General features: G+C 34.4%; 1 protein-coding gene and 1 pseudogene across 43 annotated transcripts in view; one reads left to right on the top strand and one right to left on the bottom strand.

Moving 5' to 3' along the window:
- MAP2 (microtubule associated protein 2) overlaps positions 1-23,171 on the bottom strand; it is a 247,564-nt gene that overhangs the window by 37,897 nt on the left and 186,496 nt on the right. For 36 of the 43 annotated variants that reach the window (XM_039844622.1, XM_039844629.1, XM_039844630.1 and 33 more), the window contains 2 exons: positions 9,472-9,585; positions 7,232-7,309 (listed from right to left, as the gene is read on the bottom strand). In XM_039844622.1, the coding sequence (XP_039700556.1) occupies positions 7,232-7,309; positions 9,472-9,585 (192 nt within the window). The remainder of the gene's footprint in view (positions 1-7,231; positions 7,310-9,471; positions 9,586-23,171) is intronic. The other 7 variants (XM_039844656.1, XM_039844655.1, XM_039844640.1 and 4 more) reach the window with 1 other exon arrangement.
- On the top strand, positions 16,211-16,329 carry LOC120587794 (uncharacterized; annotated as a pseudogene).

The following is a 23,171-nucleotide window of genomic DNA, read 5'->3' as shown; positions in this document are numbered from 1 at the left end:
ATAATATTATATATCAAAGGTAGAAAAATTATATTCAGGATTATCTTTTTTGGTTTGGGTAAGAGAATATATTCTTCCCCGATTTATTTGCAAGGAGCAGAAAGAGTCACTTAAATTAAACTTTTATTGCTTCCTCCCTCTCCATACTCCCCCTTTTTTTGCTTCCTTTTCAGAAGCAACAACACAGAAAAAGGAAGTTCTCACATGACTCAAGTGAGGTTTCTTTTATATAAATTGCTGGGGCACTGAGATAGATATAAACTTTAGAGGGACTTCACTATCATATGGAAAAAACAGGCTCCTGTACCTCCCACCACACATATGAAGGCACACTTAGTATGATGCATGTGGTCAAAGCTGCAGGCTGGGGAGGAGGAGTAAAAAGGGACCATGCTCGGTTCACCTTTCTCCTGGCCTAAGTGGGCCTCTGCACTCTGCGCTGGGACACTGGGGAGCACACTATAGGTGGTCCATTGTGAGCTGAACAAAGGATGCTCATAGTACTCGTCATCGGAATTGGAAGGGTCATCATCAGGCACAGACACCGAGATGGAGGGGGCTAGAAGTCTACGCCTCTCCCCGCTGGTGGCAGGTTCGTGGCTGGCGAACCTGTGTAGAGGACCCACTTGATCCTCAGCCCCTTCATCTACAAACAGACACACAGGAAGAAACTGCAGGGAAAACTGGACAAGACAGACACAAGATCAGACAGACAAGACAACACCTGCACAAGGACACAAAGGGCCACAGAAGCAGCACAGGGGGATGCAGGAGAATTAGCAAGATCAAGCTGATGGAAGATGGGAGACTGTGAATGTTTCATGCTTTGGCAGCCACTGAATTTAAACTATCCCTTAAGTAATCTTGCTGCTGATCTAAATGAATCAAATGCACTGACACCCCTACTGCATAATAAGACATTATCTACACATTCCTCTCAAACAGGTCAGAATAACCATGGAAACAGTGGCATAGAAACGAAGCATTACAAAAACAAATGCATTATTTGGAAGAAATATTTTCAAGTAGATTAATTCTTCTCATGCTTAAATCAATATATTTATAGTGAAAAAAAAAAAAGAAGGTTGTTAAGATCTAATGCCTTTATGACGATGGGGAAAACAGTCCTGTTTGAAGCACAACCTAAGATGCTTACATAGTTAGCATTTTGATTAATTTAATTTTAGTAAATTATTTTCACCAGAAAGTAATGTTTAATTTCAATCTTGTTAAGAAAAATCTACAATGCATTATTTTTCTTCCTGCCTTGTTAAGAAAAGAGCATAGCTCTTTCTTTGGATGCTAACTCTTAGGTCGAACAGTGGTTTTCATTTGCATGATACTGAAAGTATATGGTTTTAAGAAAGTTCCCAGTAATATAAACTTATTTTCTTCTGCTATGCTTTCCTTCTGAAAGTTCAACAGAGATACGATTAGCTGAGAATTTCTACAGCGTTGACTTCAGATTCATTAAGACTTTATTCTGTGCAGTATCATTTGCACTACTGGCTCTTGGCCATTTTTATATTTCAACCCCCTTATGACATATTTCTCATTGAAATGCCAAAGAAACTGCTCTCATTTCTGTCTTTCCTGTGTCTTGGCTTAGAAATCGGCATTATTTAAATATATTTCCTTAGATACACAAGTGTAGATCAGTCTGCTTCACATTTGGATTCTTGTATATTTTAATGAGCTTCAATGATGATGACAATGAATAATATTTGGCATCTGATATGGTGCAGACACTACATCTCAGGCTGATGTATCGGTTCACTAAATTTCCTAATTACTATTTATTTACTTATATGGAAAATAACTTTAAAATTTCATAACTTTCAATAGGAATATCTGTATAGTTTTTATTCCTATCAAAATTTAAGCAGAGAGAATTAACACATTAATTTCAATATGTACTCTGTCTTTAAGGCAGTACCTTATTTTCAGCAACCAAGTGCTGACAACTAGAAATAAGTCTGAAATCATAAGGATACTAAAATAACATTTGGTAGAGAAAATACTTTTACAATCTTTTGATCACAGTATTTACTGTTTGTACCATGGAAGTTGTTTCTGGATGGGTTCTCAGGACTTTCTCAGCCACGATGCTTATCTCACCACAGAACAGCAGAATACTAAAATTATATATCATAGTCTTAGTTTAAATAAGCACGATTTCTCAGCTGAGCAGATTTAATTGGCTGCAATCTGGCCTACCATACTGGCTGAATCATAAGCCCTGGGCTTGTCACATGTCCCAGCCATTCATATTTCCTCCAGTGACTCTCCAACGCTGTAAACTCCCCATGTATGTAAGTTACCTTTAAAATTTCTAATATACTCAACAGATTGTAAGGACAATCAACACATGAAAATGGCACCTCTCTGCTTTTTGAGATTATTTTCTGGGAAGTAGAGCAGACTGTAGTACAAAACTAAGGAATTTCAGACTAGGAGCTGGTAGTTTAAAGGGGCTACTCCTTGGATGTTTTAACCTTTTGATGATTTTGACCTCCTCTTGATGCTATTGTTCTTTTTGTAAGTGCCAAAATGTGACAACAACCCACAGTCTTGCTTTAGATCTCTAAAATTTCAAAGAAACAATATTTTCTATTCTGACAACTTTGACTCTAATCAGAGAACAACGAAAGCAACAACAGCTTTAAGGGCTGCAGTGGAAAAGGAGCTTCTCTGTAGTGTTTGTCTGGACCTAAGCCAGGCAACTTCAAAAAGAAGTCTGGCAAAGCCCAGTCCTCTCTTGGTACTGTGAGTTGTATGTACTCTAAGTTTCCGTTAAGGACCCAAGAGCCTGAAGTCCAGCTACTCTACAAGTCCCACAGATGTGTCAGGGAAGTGATGCTCAGGGATAACCATGGCCCACTAAGTCCAAACAGTGCACTTGGTTTCCATGATAATGAAAGAAGATGATAGATTCTCATTTGTTATAGAATTATGTATGGCGGGTAATCTTGGTTCAGACCTAAAGGATGTGGAATACATAATGATTAGAAATAAATGAATTATTTATTTGGGAATGATTTGAAAAACAGTAAATTAGTCCAGTAGCTTGTAACAACAACAACAAAATCTCTCATTGGAAAACCACTTAATTTTCATAGTCCCACACTAAGAGCCTAGATAAGAGATAGCTTTAGGGATGCAGTGGTTGTAGGAACTTAGATTTGGGTTTGAATTCTAGATAAGCCATAGACTAGCCAGGACATCCTGGCCAAGAGGTGGAAGTGAATGTTATCTATCTCTGTGGCTTGCTGGGAGGATTAAATGAGAAGATATCTGAGAAAGTGCAAAGCACAATCCTGGGCTCCATACGTGTTAACATCCTTCAACATACTCAGGCAAATTGTCATATACCTCTGCTCTTTCCTTTCATTTAAGACATCAAAGCTAGACATGAGAGATTTATGAAAAAGTAAATTCATCTCATAATAGTTAATTTTGCTGTTTAAGGTTAGTATTGAAAGCCTCTTTTTGTTATAAGTACACATGTTTTTGGGGACAGTTCTTTTGCCACAAGATATTATATTTCATTTAATAATATGATATTTGAAAGAAGAGGACAGTAGCCACATGAACCTTGGAGTTTTACATAGCTTTTTTTCATAATGATAAACTTCAAAAATGAAGCTTACCTGGTTTCAGTGGAGGAATACATTTTCCTAATTTGCTTTCAAACAAACTTTTTAAAAAACAAAGAAGCATTTGAAAATTTATATTGGGTAAAAGTCAGGTTTGCTGAGCAAAACCCAAGCTTGATATGTCAGCCCCCTTTGGAACAAATGAGTAGTCACTTCTGTAAGAAGCTGAGTCTCATGGTGTATCTGACTCAGTGATTTTTGTTTGTCCTGGCATCATACCTTCTGCCCTACTTACACTGTTGTCTGCCATCTCTAAGCCCTTCCCATTTTGCAAGCTTTTGACAGAAGACTCCTCAGTTTGTCAACGGGGTTTGCTGTCCCTAAGTAATATGGAGGGAAAACTACTTTCAGATTAGCAATTAGAATGTTTCTACATCACCGACAGAGGAAAACACCACCCTAGAATTCTGGAGCAAAGCTAAGAGGGCACAAAGATTCCTGGTTTTGTTTTCTGATGATTTCATTGTCTTGCATGGCTTCCAAATTCTAACAGTTCAGTCCAAATGACAACTATTACAGTTAGGCCAAAAAGAAAAAAGAGATTAATTTGAAAACATCATAACTAGTACAGTATTAGTTTACTATACCTGAGTTTCCTTTCTAAGTGTGCTACTTGTTTACCTTTTTTCATCAAAATCCCTTTAATGTTTCTCAGAATAAGCACATAATCTGGGAATTATAAATATTGCATAGGTTATAAAATAATATTCATAAATGATAGTAATTAATATCTTAAATTATTTTTAGCGGAAGCTTTCATGCTTCTTTGGGAAAGAACACTTTTAAAAATGTTTGATAATTAATAAAAACTAAGCATATCCTCAAAATCATTGAACTACTAGATTTAATCCAAGAGCTCTCTTATATTTGTAGAAAAGGACTGGGCTTTGGCAGTCACTGTGCCTTTAAATTATAGTTGCTTCAAGGATGTGTCAAAGAGGGTAAATTATCTCTAGACAAAAAAACCCACCTGTTCCCTTTCCACAGAACCTGCTATGAGCAATATATTAATGGAATTTTGTCTAGGTCTTTACAAACCAATTGTTTCGAAAAATTGAAGCATTGAATTCTACCTTGACAAGTCACTAATTTATTTTCTGATAAAACAAACTTAAAAAATTTTTTAGACATACTTTAAGAGTGGTTTAAAATAAAAGAGGATTGGTTTGATTGTCTAGACCACATATCTTTCACATATTTAAGGTAAGAATATTACTTGGACTTTTAAATTAATGAGAAGAGTTTATAAAATATATACTTTAAAAAATATAACTCAAAAAAAGTTATCCTTTTAAAAGCAAATCATTAGGTCCTCTTATAGTTTAATAATTTTTCTGAAAAAAATTCAATAAAAATACAAGTTTGGTTTGAAAAATATTAAGAATAAAACATTTTCAAATTGCTTTCAACAGGAAGTATTAAGTTGACATTTTCTTTGACTATACTGAAACAGCCTGGGGAAAGCAATCCCAAAATATAAGGAAGGTAACTGTGGAAAGTGACACTTAAGTTACCAAAATGTGAAAGTGATACTATATTTTATGGATATATTTTCATTATATCTATTACATCAACTTCCAAAAAGCAGATGGGGTGAATTCCCAGATGGATGGGGTACCCTAGCACCCTTTCTGTTCCAACTCCATGTAAGAGTAAGAAGAGTAAATTACTTGACTTCTGGTTGACTTTGGAGTCAATATCATATCCCTCTTTGGATTAAGAGGATTCTCTCACACTTGAAAGGCTTTAAGTAGGAGCTCGAAACGTTTTCAATTACCTGAGAGAAGTACAGCTGTCATGGAAGTCTTTCCATTGTATTTCAACTAAAATCCAGGCTCCTGAGTCCTACTGGCTGCTTCTTATTCTCAGATTCTTCACTACTCTACCCTTTTCTCACTACCCATTAGGCACAAGACTCCTTCAGTTCCTTCATGCTCTTGCCTATCTGGGGTGGCTTTGCACATCTTGGTCCCTCTGTCCACAAACTCCTTTCCTACATCTTTGCTTGGCCAACAGGTCCTCATGTTTCCAGGCTCAGCATCTTAACTGTCCCCTCACCATCCAATAAAATAAGACTTCCATTTTTCTAACTTAAAGTTCCCTGTTCTTCTCCTTCCTAGTGATAATCCAATCATAAATTATATGTAAGCTTATTTATTGGATTTCTGTTTTCCACTAAACTGTGCTCCTTACAAATAGGGATCAAGTCTGTTTTGTTCACTAATATATATCCAGAATTTGAAGAGTACTGGGGACATTGTACATGCTCCATAAATATGTGCTGACTGAATGGAAGAACAAAAGGCAAAAAGAATCATTCAAATCTATGAATTAAAAGTTCAAATCACATTTTTCATGGAATTAACTAATAATCAGTGGCTGTTGTGACACTGATTATATACACTGATTATAGTCGCAAAACTTTCTTGTATTTATCAGAATAATTTATCTTGTTTAACATTAGTTCAGGCAGTAAATCTGGAAAAAGGCCTCAATTTAAGAAAGCAAAATCTCACTCAAAAAAGTTTTAGTTTATAAATCTGTGACAAAAATAAATCCTATTTATTGATCATTTGTAGTTCAGTAATTTAGGTAAATCTATATCTAGGAAATCAAAGAATATTTTAAATAAACCTAATTACAAATTATAAAAAGACTGAGTCTTCTGTGATATTCAATTTTTAACACAATAAAATGATCTCTAAAGGAACAGCAAAAAGATAAAGAAATAAATGAATACAATGGTATAGATTAAAATTCTGATTTTAGTATATGAAAACTAAATTATATTAAAATAATAATTGAGCTGTAGCTCTCCTTTGCCTTCTTCTGTAATCCAAACAATACACATAAGTTAACTGATCTAAGTCAGAGAACCAATACTAGTTTGCTTTTTAAATAGCGCCATTCATCTCAGATTCTGAATGATTATTCTTCAAAGGCTTCCCTCTGTTTAACCAGCATGAATTGAAAAGCTGACGTGGCTTTGCATGTTGAGTAAATGTATAAATAGATTCATGGACAATAACAGGTCTCAGCAGGAAAGAAGACATGATTTCAGCTTCTAGTTCATTGCTTTCAATATCAGATTAATTAACTTCTTCATTTATTTATTAATATTTATTGATACTTTGCAACAGGCCAGATCCTCAGGAAGGCCTTGGCAATACAATATTCAGCAAAATAGAGACAACTCATGACACTTCCTAAGTGCTGATTTCATGTATAATTCTTTTTGTTTGTTTAGTCACTTGTAAGAATTTTATCTTCTCTGTCAAAACATTGTACATTAAGTAAACTGGTTCTCTGCAGTTATTCTAGCAATTTAAACACAGCTATCTTTTCCTTTATCAAGCAGATTTTTTCCTTTTAGTTTACCATATTTCTCTACTTCGATTTTATATAGATAAATAATTATATATTTATTTAAAGTCTTTGTTTCTTCTTGACTATTTGAAACAGACAGCTCCCAAGCTGGGTCACATACTAACCCATACTGAAGTCCAATGCTTATGGATTGATATTTATTTATGCTTTACCAGAAGATAAACCTCAAAAAGTCCAATAGACCTTACCTTCCTCCACTGGGACAGTCTGTTCTGAGGCTGGTGATGGGGGTGGAGAAGGAGGCAGATTAGCTGTCTCTTCAGCTGCTAAAGATCAAACAATGGAAAAATGAGATATGACAATTAATCCTATTAGGCCAGTAGATGTGTAGGCAGTTCTGCCATCTGTAAAAAGGCCTCTCTATAAAATTCAGGGGAAGATTCAATAGTAAGCGCATTTGACTTATTTTTAGCTCCATTACCTGATTCACATATTTTTAAAAACCTAAAAAGAAAGAAGAACATTTAATATTTTAAAATAATCATTTGGTCTTCTCCATAAAAATGAATTAGAGATGCCTGATAAGATTCTATCATTAATCCCATTAATTTGTGTCTGCTTGTTCAATTAATAAAGTATTTCATTCTGGCCCCAGTCTATTTTATTCAAGAACACACAGGCAGGCATTTTAATTTAAATTTTACTTGATGGACTGAAAAACTATTAGAACTCTCTGTTGTTCAGCTTCTTGATTTGGAAACTAATGTTACCTTGATCATTCACAGTTATTTTAGGTAATGTATTTTTAAACAACATTTTGTACCTGAGTCTAATATTGAAACCCACCTTCTATATGTACTCTCAGAAAAGAAAAATGAAGCTATCACAGCAAGAGGCAACCTTCAGACAGAAACCATGTACAAGTGGGAGCTGACTAATCTTCTGACCTTGACATTATACATGAAGAAGGACTAAAGACAAAAGTTCTAAAACAGCAGTCTCCAGCCTTTTTGGCACCAGGGACTGGTGCTCCTATGAGAATGTAATGCCTGATGATCTGAGGTGGATCTGAGGTGGTGGCCGCAAATACAAATGAAGATTCGCTCACTGCCCGCTCACCTCCTGCTGTGTGGCCTCATTTCTAACAGGTCAGACTGGTACCCTTTTGCGGCCCAGGGGTTGGGAACCTCTGTTCTAAAAGATGTAATTCATTTACAGTTAACTCTAAATTTTCCTCTTCAAGACACTTTATGACCACTCATATATGAAGGTAACAAATTTCAAAAGGAAATATTTATCAGTCAGGTCAGTGATAAAATCTATTTTAAAGATTATGTGAATATTTATTTTATAAAGTAGTTAGTAGAGGCAGCTTTGGGATGACAGGACTCTAGTTCCTTGACCCTGTGGACGTCTACGTGGCATATTTCAAGGTTCCAAATTAAAAGAGAAAGGTGAGGGTTTCTTTTATTTCAAAGAATAGAAGTGAATCACAGACAAAAGGTTTATGTTTTAGATAATTTTTTCCCTGTTTTAAGAAAAAAGTCCTTGATAATCACACAACATTTTATTGAAAATAATGAGAGTATTTTAAATTATTATTCTGGGGAAGCAGAATTTTTTATCGCTTAATTTTTAATAGACAATTGATGAGATGCTGATAAGAAAATCAAATATTAAAGATACGCTACATTGTAAGAGAGAAAAAATATACGTACTATTTTTAGGCTTTAAAAACCATACCTTTCTATGGATTACGTCTATGAATCTATGAAATAAATGTATATATTGAACCTAAGAAAGTTTTGTTTCTTGTGTATATATCTAAATTTATCTATCTATCTATCTAGCTAGCTATCATCATTGGAGAGTAGGGGCAGCAAGCTCTTGGCTAAGAGTGTTTTTCTTGGCAAGCACCATTACGATACCTATTTGGCTATGGAGGGCACTTGACTTGTGACCAAGGGAGAGAGCAATGCCATCTCAGTGTCCTTAAATGAAATAAGTAAAGACCAGTACTTTATATGGAATATAAAATCACTGATGATTCTAACAAAGCTCTGGCTGTAGGTTTTATGTAGCTGGTTCAGGGAGACCCAAAAAAGACTGTAGTATAGACAATCATTCACCGAAGCCCACAAAGGGAAAAAATCATCTCTAATTAAAGTATCACTACAGGTTCCTTATGAGTGGGGGCCATAACATCAAAATGCATTGGCTTTATTTTTATGTTGGTCTGGAAATGAGAAATTAAGGGCAATTTAGGGGCAAAGTCTAACTATAAGCTGACCACCCTAAAGATGACCCAAACACCACAATAACTCTAATGACAAAGGTAAAATAAGTCCCAATGCATCCCAACAGAGGTGTCTGATGCTATATGTAAGGATAAAATCTGAGATACGGCCCATTTTGGAACATGAAGACTTGATCTTGTGATCAGTGTGCAGCAGACACGGCCTCTGATCTGAGGTTCTTTCTTATTTACCTAAAGGCAGAGCTTCAGGCTGATCTTTATGCTGAGCTTCTTTCTCTTGTTCTCCTTTCAGGACTGCTACAGCCTCAGCCGTGACTACTTGAACTATCCTTGCAGACACCTCCTCTGGAATACATAGTAGCAAAAGGAAAAAAAAAATGATGGGATGTCCAAAACAGGTAGCAAAGAGAAGTAATTAAACAACAGTCAATTAGAATTTCATTTCCTTTGTCTTCCCCCAAAATAGTTCAATACAATTTATTAAATTACAGATAAAGCACAAATACATATATTGTAAGCAAAAAAAGAAAAAAAAAATTGGCGTCCTAAGCAAAATAAAAACAGAATAAAAGAAAAATAATTAATTTGTATGACAGTTTATATTTATAAAGCTGTTTATATAAACAGAAACATTTTGATTTATTTTGTACCTAGTAAAAATTCAAAGAGGAGAGAGGATTCATTTTGGATTTAACTTAAAATATGTTTTGTAGTTTTGCTAGTTTTCTAGAAAAGTGTCATTAAAATAAGTTTTTGTGCTGATTTGCAGAAATACCATGATTTAAAGTCTAAAGAAGATGCCTCAAGTATGAATTTGTGATTAAACAGCATTATCCAGGATCAGTGTAAACGAGACTAATTCAGAAAATCATGTTAAGATAAAGTTGGAATGAAATATATGGAAATGATATATCAGATGGTCTCTTTCTTAAGAGCTACTATTTTTCTTGATAGCAGATGCTTTAAAGATCTTTAAGGCCATATAATACATACCAATGTAGTGCAATAGTTTCATTAAAATTGGGGCGGGGAAGGGAGAGTTATCATTAAAATGATCAGTCTGTGAGAAGCCAGATAACTAGCTTTTAGCCTGAAATGGCATCGACTGGACCATATCAATGCTAATTTTATATAACCTAGTCAGAAAAATATTCGAGGTATGATGTTCCACATTTCAACTAAAAATGAAAGAAGCCTTTTGAGATTAAATATATATTATAGGTTAGAAATAAATTCTGCAGACTCTAACCTTCATTATCTCTATATAAAAACATCTACCATACAAGGAAATAAGCCCACTTACAGCCAGAATAGAAACAAATTGTACTGAACAAGAGGAGTAGGGTGAGGTTTGTTCTCATAATTTTAGTTACGATTTTAGAATGAATATTTCATTAAAGTTTTATTATGGCTCATGATCAGAATTTGCCAATTCATAAGCAGGTTGGAAGAGATCTGCCTGTTTTTACTTGGTTTAGATTAAGCATCCTCTGGAAAGTCTTCCTCACCCCGCCCAGGATGACAGAGGGTATACTGCTTAAAAACTAGGCTTTCAAGATAAGGAATCTGCTTGGATAGAATTTATCTGAACTTCAAAAGTTTCTAAAGGTATGAACCAAGGAAACATACTCTCAGACCTGCTCATCTATCTAAACTATACAACTACCATTCCTGATTATATTTTGAATCAGTCTCTTTCCCCCTCCATTTCGTCCTTCTTCCCCTCTTCCTACCTCTCCCAACCTCCTCCCCGCCTCTGCCTATCTACCTACCTATATATCTTGTGGATTAAATAAGATAGTGTAATAAATAATCTATCTTACTTGTATATATTAATTTTCAATGAAATTCAGACATTTAAAAATCAATAGAGTGATTCTGAAGAGTTCCACAAGGCATGATAACCCCTGTCTACTCCTGAGGACAATTAGCAACACGAAAGGTTCTTTTTGAAATAAAAGATTAGACTACATTTTAATATTTCATTACTTAGTTTCTTTTACCTCCTTATTCCCTTTCTTAATCTCTGCTCTATTTTTAATTTTTTTCTTCCAAACGTTATATGTATAAAATTATAAATAGAACCTACATGTTCAAAAGATTAAAGATGAATCTAGATTACACATAAATTGGGAAACTATTATCATTATACTTAATTAAAAGATATCACTACTCTTCACAGCTGAAAACATGATACTTCTTACTGTAGACTGAAAATTTGAAAGACTCAATTATCTTTCTTTTGAACGTCTAAAGTTTTCTAGAAGTGGACATTTTTAGTTTATGTTAAAAATTGTCTTAAAGAGTGTGTGTAATATCCATTTTATTCTCTTTTGTTAATGTCAAAATTTCAATATAATTAACAATAATTTTCGCATTATAATGAGAACCTTATAACCAATATTTGAACATTAACTTATTATTTCATCAGTAGTGTCATTATGGTAGTGAGACAGTTTCTATAAGTAATACAAGATCATCTCATGACATGTCTGTAAAGTCATGTCAGGCCTAAGTAAAATGAATGACAACTTGAAAATAATCTGAAAGTGATTTGCCTACAAATCGGTTGGAAGGAAAACATTGAAACCAACTTCTTTAAAACAATTTATCTCATAACATTTGAAAATGTTATTAATTTTAAGCTGATATAAAATATAGGATTTAAAGATAAAACCCAGGGAACAGGTGATAACAAATCACCACTATATAAATGTCTAAAGGTCAAAAGTAAAGTCATCTTAAAAACTTAATCTGGGCAACAGAGATAGGGTCAGTATTCAGAAAATAATATCAAAGCAGTCCTCAGTAGATAAACTGAAATCTGGTGAGAAATATTTTTTCCTTGTATTGGGGAACTAGAATGGTGGAAATATATATAGGAAGTAAATAGGTATGAGAAATAAATTGAAATATGGCTCATCCATAGAAACATATTTGATAATACACAAAAGAAAGCACGTTAAGCTACTTACATTTCACCTAAGTAATGAATAAACATCATACTGTGATACCAGGTTATTAAAAAGTTGTTACACTAGGCACTTTTATTTCCCGTCAATATAACTTAATCTACACATTAATACATTTTTCATATGGGGATACTGGCAAAACAATGGATAAAGGCAACTTATTATCCTGTTTGGATATCACTTTTATTTACATCAGTGTAGTACAAATATTTTACGTAAATAGTAGGTTCAGGTGTCAGAAAACCTGGAATCAAATTCTACCTTTATCTCTTATTAGCCACAAGTTAGTGACAATCTTTCTAACTTTCAGATTCCCCATCTGTAAAGGGGAATAAAAGTGGTATTCATATTATAATATATTGTGACAATTAAATGAAATAATATATATGAAGTGCTTACTTACATAATTGTAAAATACCGTTTAATCACTCTTGCTGTTTGGTTATCACCTAAGTCTATGATCAACGTATGACTGACAAAACGTCCAGTAAAGGCTTGAAAGTTTTTGTCATACATTGAGATAATTCTGTCATTTTTCCCAGTGAATAATTTCTTTCCTGCATGTAGGGTCACTGCCTAACAGACAATATTTCAGGCTCGTACCACTTATTATTTAAACTAAAATTATGAAGTAAAGTTTACTCTACTGTTGTACCATACTATTCACCACGTATAACCATTGGAGCCCTCTGGATTTCCTATGGTGCTGATCTAGGCTATACCACTTATGTTTTTCTGGTCACAATATCATCATTTCAGAAATTTCAAGACAGTCTCAAGGCCTGGTTTTTAGCACATATTTTTAGTTCTTTTTTTTTTTTTTATATTACTCTATCAATATAGCTTGGTCGATTTATAACAAAAGCAATAAAGTTGAAACCTCAGTGGCCTTGAAAATTCCACTGTGCTTCTGAGCCATATATAACATGCTTGGGAAACACACCAGTTTGATTTGAAAGTATACTTTTTGGGTTTTCATCAGGACCAGCTGTGATTACTTGAAAATGCAAAAGCTCACGAATTGTACTGTATACCAAAAAAGAAAAAAAAAAGTCCGAGCAAGTTGGCATATGCCTGAGAACATATTTTTGTTGATTTCTTTCAGGTTGTTAAGAGAGAAGTAAGAGACATTGATAATAAATTCATCATATAGAATATAAAAGCCAGTAAATGCTTCCTCTTGGAAGGATAACAGGCATAATAACATTGTGTTAAATGACAAGCCTACCTTATACTTGTGAAAGAAAGAAAACAAAACAATTCTAGACAGAATGCTTCTGTCAAGAAAAGGATTTTCTCAGTAGGGTACAGAATGGTTGCCTAGGAAACCGATGCTAATTGCTGCTGCTGATGGAAACTAGTCAACAAGGAAAGCACTGTGCAGTTCGAAGCTGTCTGCTAAACAAATACCTTAGATAAATTCATAAAAGCAGAGAAAAAAAGAAAGTTCCTTGCTTCTATTCCTTGCTTAATTTGGAGAGTAAATGGTTTCTCTGAAACTATTTCCTGTCATCAACTGGTGATGAAGGAAATTAAAAGAGCAGATTGTTGGGTTTTTTTGTTTGTTTGTTTCCCTGGCACCTTAGCATTCATTAAAAAGGCCACTGTTGGCATATCCCTCCCAAGTGATCTTGAAGGATCACCCAGGCCAACACTGCAGCTGTCGATCCTTGCCTACCAGCTTTTTCTTCCAAAGATTTCTTTTCCTAAAGATTTCCTGATTTAAACAAGAAAAAATTTATTCATGGAGAAAAATGCATTTGAGGTAAAGTTAGTTGATGGGGCAAATGCATTTAAGATAAGAAATCGTGACTACACAAAGTTCAGTCCTGTGGATATTTAAATTTAACAGATTTTGTATTATACCCACTTTAGATAGTGGAACTATACTTAGTCATTACGGGGGATACAACGATGAGTCAGACTTGGAGTTCCTACATTTAAAATGTGCTTGAAATGGGGCAATCTCATTGAAGGACATGTTTTTTGTTTTTTTGATTTTTCTAGTAATGGCCTCAGATTTTGGCTGAACCATCCACAGTCACTCACAGTCTTCTCCTGAAATGCATTTGCAACCTGGTTGGGCTAAGACTGGTAGGTAGCACAGTGTATTATGCCATTTTTTCCTACCTCGACCTATGTGCTCAAATTTGTTTAGACTGACAAATTAACCTACTCAAATAAAGTTTCTAGAGCTTGAACAAAATCTGCCTAGCATTTAAATTTAGTCAAAGAGGAAGTATAGTAAATCAAAATGATTATCAGTGCGAGAACATCACAGGTTAAGGATACCATGTATGAAGTCAAAAGTAATTAGAAAAGAAAAGCACAGATCAGAAATAGCACCTACTGGAAAACTGTGCTTCTAATTTTAAGGGTCCAGCTGGAAACAGGAAAAACACATTTAAGCAGAAAAAAATATAGTATACAAATATAGTCTAGCTTTCTATTATCATATTCTAGTTAAAGGTTTTGCTGCTGGTGGTGTTGGAAGTTTCCCATGTAGTAATGTGTACATATTTATATTGCTGTTTGTAGCTCGTATATTAAACATTTCATAATTAAGTTGGGTTGTAATATTATATTGATCTCAAATTAATCTGAGAAAGAGAAATTCCTTGGGGAATGTGCTCCCTGAAATTTTCCAATTGCTTTAATGTCAATAAATTAAATACAAACTACAAACATTAAGGCGCTGAGGGAATTGCTAATGCTTCTAGAGCTTTAAAAAGCTCGGTTTTGCATCTTGTCAATAACATTACAATTTTACTACTCCTTATAGACTTGTGAGCAATTGGATTATCTTTTGCATTGTCTTGAATATATCACGTTGTCAAAGGGCTGTTGAGGACGGGACATTGTGGACATCACTCATTCATAGGGCCACCAGGAACCACAACCAACTCAATGGCACATATACATTTCAATCTATATCTCTTCTCTGTGTATTGGGTCTCACTGTTATCAAGCACACCTCTAAAAACACTTGTAAATTGCCAGTGCCATCAATATCATACATAAAACTGTTAAAATATTCACTTTTATTTGAAGACATTGAAGCTATATCAGAATGCAAATGATATCTAGAAAGCATAAAACCAACTTATATTGTAATAACTCTGGTTGTCTTATTGTAGGAACCTAGCAGAAAGAGAAAGGTAGATCAGTTTTGATGGAGCTGCGGAGTTGAGAAAAACATGAGTGAGATGCTATCTAGGTAGGTAGGATGACACTGGGCTTTAAGGTGAATGGTGGGATCCTGGGCATATGAGGTGGCTTCAGATGACTGCTGACAACCTGAAGAAAATGAAGAAATGGGATTCAGGAAGCAAATGGAAAATTGCTCAAGGCAAGTTCTAATTACTTTATAATTTTGATTAGAGAAGATCCCAGATAGGCAGATGTTACTATAATCATAAGCTGTAGTATGTCTATAAACACAGAGCTTCATTTAGTATGAAAAACACAATCCTAGGGAAGAAATAAATGAAATTTCTTCATGATATGGTAAGTCATATTTCACAATTTTTCATTTTATTTTCTTAAAATATGGCAAAGTGATTCAACTTACTATGAAAATATATGAAAGATACCATTTTTTCCCTCTGACGTATGAAAAAATTTCTTAATCAGGATGTGTACCTTTTTTTCAAAATTAAATTATAATTTCAGTATTTCATATACAGTAGTCCTGATCATGAAGAAGTTGACCAATTCTTGGTTCTCAGAATATGTCTGAAAATAGCTTGATTTTTCTGACTCATTTTCATTCCCCTTGCCAGGTTATCAATCATACCTTCCGAACTTTTGTAGAGATCCTTTTACCTCTCAAAAAAGTTTTATTTGAGATTGTAATTTGGGTCTGTTTTCCTAAAGAGAAGTTAGCTGTGAAAGTAAAAACTCTCATGAATCTAGGAAACTTTATGGTTTCTGCTTTATTTTTCTCGGATAATTCTGAAATGCACCATGCAACACAGAGGCAAGAATGACTTGGTTTAGTCTATGGCCATGCCACCCTGAACGTGCTTGATCTTGTCTGATCTCGGAAGCTAAGCAGGGTCAGGCCTGGTTAGTACTTGGATGGGAGACCATCTAGGAATACCAGGTTCTGTAGGTGTTAAACAAACAAACAGACAAATAAATAATAAAATAAAGTTGATGGCTTTATATCAAAAAAGAAAAAGAAAATTAAAAAAGAGAATGACTTGGTCTGATAGTTAACAAAATGATTAAATGCTATAGGAAGAAAAGTATAGTTTTAAGGCAATCATATTATTAAAAGAGTCTTACTTAAAATTTTATATAAAATAACATTTTAACCAAACAGATTTTTCAAAATATTATCTAAAAAGCATATTTGATAATTTCCATTTTGCTATAGACCTGGTGAAGAAAAGCATTTTGTTTTCATATAGTTTTTTTTGCATCCGGTTGCACTGGAGAACATAATGGAAAGTTGAAATTTACCATCATTTGGAGAACAGGATACTCAAGCATTTCTAGTTAGAATTGAAGAAATGCTCATTATTTTTTAAAATTTAGTTTTAAAAAAATAAACATAATTTGGGAGGCTTTTAGTCCTTCATATTAAAAAAATTAAATTCAACCTTATCTGATGGTTCTACTCCTAAGATGCTAAATTATCAGCTAGGGTAGCTACAATTTACCTTCAAAAGGTGAAATACCACTAGAAACGAAACCTGTCACCAAACAGCCAAGTTCTTGAACATGAACAGTGTTTTCAAGTTGCACTCAGATTATATGTGCAACCTCAACGTGGTCCACAAAGCATTTCAAGCACTATATTTTTCTTAGGCCAGATGGCAGTTATTTTCATGAGGACAGGGACCATTGTTATTCTCATTGAATGAACTTCCCCTCCTAAAATGTGCTTTCTGAAAGTGGCATCTGTATTTGCTTCAAACTCTATTCTTTGTTTTCTTTCTTAATGCAATCAAGACTTACATGAATTGGGTGAGAACTCACCTCGAGAAAATATCTTACATGCATTTTGACCTAGGCCAAGTTAGTGCAATTTATTTATTTTATTTTATTTTTTGAGTAAAGGCAGTTTTCTCTATGACAACATTTATGTTCTGGTAGAGATCTGAGGAGAGCAGATTTACTTCAATTTTTTTCAATGCTTTAGTCACAAACTTCTATTTTTCAAGCTGATGAGAAAATAAGCAATAGCCAATTTTTAAGGAAAGAGAAAAATGTATTTGGGCTTTAAGATAAAGGATAGCAAAATCCAAAATGCAGCAAGGAGAAAAATTACCCAATGAACTGATTCTTTTTAAAAATTGCTTATAAAAGTAATAGTAGTTGTGTTCATCATCATCTTTGGAGAAAAAGAAGGCCCTTTTTTCTGAAACACTTAATGATTAGAATTAGAAAATTTAAATAGCAGAATCTTTCATTTTAATACGTCAAAAAGAAAAAAATAGATTGCAAGAAGCTTTTATTTTTTTTAAATAATGAAACTAGGGAGGTATATCTAATTGAAATCAAACTATTTTTCCTAAGGTTAATGAATAAACAGCCCTGTTATCCAATAAGGAAATGCGGTTTATTACCTAAGAACTTACCATTTTGAAATCATTTTATGGATTCAAAGATGAAGTAGAGAAAAAAGGACACTGGTGATATTTATTCAGGTTGAACTTCAAAAACAGAATATATAACATTTCTCCGAGACAATACTGGTACATTCCATTAAAGAAGTTGAAGTATGTCCATAACTTTGAACATTCACTTGCTTTAAGATTCGGATCGTCCATTTGTCAGAAAAGAAATTTCTGAGCTCCTGACCTCAAACAGTAAGGCAATCATTACCTTATAGCCAGCGGATCAACAAGGACATTCACTTAGAATTCTCCTTGCAGGATATTTCAGTGAGATTTTCAATTGAGGCCAACTATTACATTGTGATCAATTTTTTAGGAATGAGCATGAAAAGTTGTTCAATATCTGTGTGTTCATTAGCTGTTAAGATTATAGATGCCTCTTAGGTTATTTATCCTGACGTTTCATATTCTTCCTAGTTCAGTAATTTTTATCATCAAGAAAATATTTCTAATTAGATGTCTTACTTCTACCTAAAGTCAAAAACATATTTCCTTTACTCCAAACCTTCATTCCCATTTTTATACCATATCAAGTCTTTCACTACATCCTTTCACGACAGTCTTTTCATTACAATATTTCAGAGTTTCTACTTAATTCCTTAGTAGTCTAGCCAACAGTTCTAGAGCCTTTACTTTTAATCTATAGTTTCTTATAGTTTCTCTATTTGCCTCTTTATTTCCGGTATTCCTTTCTAACACAATCTTTCCCACAAACATTACTCACATTGTGGTAAAATTTTTGTAATCCCATTTTGTTACGTGATTTCCATTTTCAAAACCAAACACAGATACTAAGTGTCTGTCTTCCTTATATCAATTCAAAAAATACTTATTAACACCTACTATAGAAAATAAGCATTGCATTATAGACCAAAAGGAACATGAAGATGAATGAAACATAACTACTCAAAACACTCACAACAAGTAAAAGCAAGCAACAAGTGACCTCAGTAAAGTGCTCCATAGGACCAATGCTATCAGTGAGATCTAAACATGGTATGTGGGGATGTTCAGAAGAGGAAGAGATTCATTGAGAGAATAAAATCAACATCAGCTCTAGATCTTTGATCATGAACTTTTGATAATCTCTCCTGTAGCAGGTATCCCTTTCATGTGTTTTTCCATGACTTGTTTCACAATGCTGCACAAGAATGAAACCACGACAGTCTGGTTGGGCAAATGTAACCTGTTTTGCAAAAAAGAAGATTGTTATTTCACTCAGAGGACTGACCCATCAAGCTGGAGTCGCTTATCTAAGACCCAGAGGCGCTCATATCCCAGCAGTGCCTCGACCTGTGTTGCCAAATAGAAAATTTGGACTGAAAATATTAAGTCTAATTTTCAGGCTGCTGAAGCTTGAATCATCTCTATTAAAGATGATTATTCTCTGAAAAATCTCTGATTTTCCTCCCTTATTATCCATTTTGCCTATGTCTTAAGTACTGAGTAATGCTGAAATCAACTGTAAAAGCAGGTTTTTAATTCTCATTGTGTGTTCTAGCATTTGCATATTTGTTAAAAGTTGCAACAAGAGCCAAGGACATAGGTTTTCCTCTTTCTGTGCTCATTAGCTTGGCTGAGTTTTGAATTGTATTTTCTATGAGTGTTGCTGAATGGTGACTCATTCTGGGAGATGAGCCACACAGTGAGCAGGCAGCAAGAGAGTCAGTGTCCTTTTCCCCTCAGGACTCATGATGCCAAGTCAGATCATGCTTAAACTACCAAGTCTGCAATGCAGCACCAGTTGTTCTGTTCATCTGCTCCTGATATTTCCAGACTCCCCTGACAGTCAAAGCACGTGCTTTATGTAATGTGCTGAGGAGCAGTGAAGTGTGAGGGAATGAAAGAACGAGGAAAAGGTTTAATATACTGGAGAAGAAAGAGTCGGTTCATCTCAGTGGCTTGGGGAGGAAAGAGGGAGGAGTGATGACTGCTAGGTACTCCCCAGTCTACTGACCTCTCAACAGCAATAAAATCAAACCCATAGCCATTCTTCATGCTATTATTTGGTGTGCTATTTTTCTCTGGTATATACAAAACAATAAAATCAATTTACATATATACACACATCATACTTTTCTGAAAACAAATGATAGATGATGAATATATTCTCAAGATATTAGAGCAATTTATTTGCTCCAGATCACAATTAAAGTTTTTCTCTTCTCTTTTCTTTTTTTTCTTTTCTCTTTTGCGGGGAGAGAATTCTTAAAAATGTTACAAGAGACAGAGAAAGGCTATGCATAATCCTAACCAAAATTAAGGGTTAGACAGTCCAAAAATGAACCTGGGAAGACTTGTTTACATGACTGATTATTTTCATCTGCTCACTACAAATAAAGATGATTTTATTAAATGTTTAGAATTCTTCTCTAAATGCAGATTTTTAAAACCTCAAAAAATGAAAGACATTCAAAGAAAAATATGGCAAAACATTACAGCAAATGAAAGAGGAGAAAATTTGATAAAGTCTTAGAAAATGCAGGATCAGGAGGAAGGATCAAGTAAAAAAATACAGTGATAATTATACTTACATTTAAAAACGAGCCAGACAGAATAACTTTACAAGTAGGTCTAAACTGTTTTTAGCTAAAATCTGTTGCATTGATTAATATTCAAATTCAACAAAATAATTTTTCTAAGTGTCAGTGGATCAAAGAGAATGATATAACATTTTTTTAGTGCTTGTGATATAGTTCTGACATTTAGCACAAAACGAGACCATAAAGAATGGAGACCGAATTCCACAAGTGCATGAGAAGAATTTTCTGGAAGAACATACATGGAAGTAAATGTGTATGCAAATTAATCTTAGTTTTTAAATATCATATTGTATTGTGTTAGATACAGTCTCTTCACAATTTAAAGTGATTGTAGGCAGTTCAAATTCCAAGGAGTAAAATCATGTTTCAATTTGTTGAGTCATTGGTTTAATTAAAAGAGATCTAGAGAAACGAAGTTTTCTTATATTTTGATTTAGAATTACTGGCTTAAGACAATCTCATCCTACTGTATGTAAGTCTTCGGCTGAAGACTAAAGATCGATATGAGATAGATATTTTTATAACTGCACATTTAAACAAACAACTTTATCTGGTGCCTGTCTTTTCTCCAATTTCTAAGACATAAGCTCTGGCTAGCAATACTTGCTACATACAAGCTCATACCTTACCCAGAATAAGAGATACAGTTCTTTATTTTAATGTCCATGTAAGGTAGCCCTCGATTAGATTCAGATCCTCCTATTTACCAACAAGACAAGACACATATTATGATTGAAGCTAATAACCATAACCTGCTTCAAATGGTATAGAAACCATACAGGACAAAGCAAACGTGACAAATACAAACCTTGTGGAATTGCCTTTTCTATCAATCCTTGTCTTTCTCACTCTTTCTAGCCCCAGAAGCTTAACCTTTCGAAGGAAAACACTGAAAAGGTCCCCATTTTCTGTCCTCATCCATCGGCACCGCCAGGCCCAGACGCTTCGCAGTGAGGCCGTGTGGTTTTCTGCAGATCCACCCTTGAATGCTAAATGACTCTGCTCTGCACACTCCTATCTCTGCGGAGCTCAGGGAAATGGCAGCCAGAGCAATGAGTGGTTGGCATGGCAACAAGGAAAAGAAAATCTGCAACCTCTTGTATTGTTAGGCCAGCCTGTTTGTTTGCCTTGCGGGGTGGCGTGGATGGCTTTAGTTTATTCACAAGAGAAATGGCTTTGTGCTATTTTGCTTTGTGTACATTAATATCATATTATATATGATTTGCCATATTTTAAATAGGATGATGGCTCTTACTAGTAAATCTCAAATCCAGGAATGTTGGCAGAGAATGGGAGAGGTAACGAAAGGCAGGTTCTGATATTCTAAGATTGAAAAAGGAAACAGAGAAGCTTAAAGGTATATTTTCTTTTGCATGTGAGTGATAACAAACTTTTCCTCCACTGTATATTTTTGAGCTTAAATTTATAATGTCAGCAACAATAAACATATAGCTGAGTATGTTCATCACTTGGCTGCTTGAGTTACATGGATGTTCAGAGTGTAAGCCATGGCCTTAAAAGGCACAGCTCCACGGGTAAACTGAGAAGTGACAGCATACAACCTGGAAGAGTTTTTACAGATCTCACTGCCCTGGCAGGGAGTAGGCCTGGATTGAAACCCCTGAAATGTTGAGAAAACAAAGCAGCCCTTGGAATGGGGGCGTGTAGTTAACTGAAGAAATGCCCTTTAATCTTTAAATTTACTCAAAGATATAGCTGGCACTGGCTATTGATGGTCATGAAGGCACTTTATACTCTGACTAGTGTTTCTAACTAGTGTTCAAAGCATTATTTCTTAGGATATTCAAAATCATGAAAGCATGATTTTAATTAAATACTTCAATGTTTTAGCATCTATAAACATCTCAAAATTGCCTCCTTTCTTTCTCCATTCATATTGAAAATCACAAATAAAGTTATGATTTTCTGTCATGCTTAAAAGTACATGGAAGTGGCAGTTTTGCAATAAAAGGATTTTCTTCTTCGGCTATAACTGACAACTGGGCAACTGGCTGTGCTGATCCGAATCTGGTGGCATGGGGGAGCAGAAAGAACACTGGTCTACAAAACAAGACACTTGCATTCTGGCTGTAGTCATGTGATCTTGGAAATGTGAAAGGTCATCTTACTGATCCCTTCTGATTATCTTCATGTTATCTTGATATGAATTCTAATATGAGTTTGGGAACCACCCTTGGATAAGAAACTTAAAGATGAGGCTCCTAATTCTCATTCAGAGTTGTAACTCTGTGGGGACCAAAATGAATCCCTCTTGCTTCCTTCAATAAAGATAAGGTGAAAAAGAGAGGAAAGATTTATTACAAGGCTTTACCCTTTCAATTCATGCATTGGAAAATAATGTAAAAATGATGGCTTTAGTCTTTTTATCACAATAACTTTCTTAAATGGCTATATTTTTCAGGCTTCTGTAATGTGTGGCTACTAAAAAGGACACTTTAATAAATAAATGTATAAAAAATTCTTAAAGTATCAAGAATTATGCCATAGCAGAGGACCAATAAATTCTATCTAACTTTCTATAGATTATCTTGAAATTGTAAGCAAAGAGACACAATTTAGAAGTATAAGTGGTAAAGAAAAATAATTTAAAAACATTATTGCCTTCTAGCGTTCTCCACGTCACCCGCAAGTCTCAGTATATAAGGTCAAAGATAAGCTGAATATGGGCTTGCATCTTTAAAAATTAAAAATTATTATGGCCCAGAAATGAAGGCGAACTCTGAAAAGGGTGGGTGACAGAGGATGAGGTAAGACCTTTGGCTGAAGTA

This window comes from Pteropus medius, unplaced genomic scaffold (assembly GCF_902729225.1).
Source record: "Pteropus medius unplaced genomic scaffold, Ma_sr-lr_union100, whole genome shotgun sequence".
NCBI classification, from domain to species: domain Eukaryota; kingdom Metazoa; phylum Chordata; class Mammalia; order Chiroptera; family Pteropodidae; genus Pteropus; species Pteropus medius.
The sequence above is the reverse complement of the archived record's forward strand: the minus strand, read 5'-3'. Positions and strand labels throughout refer to the sequence as shown.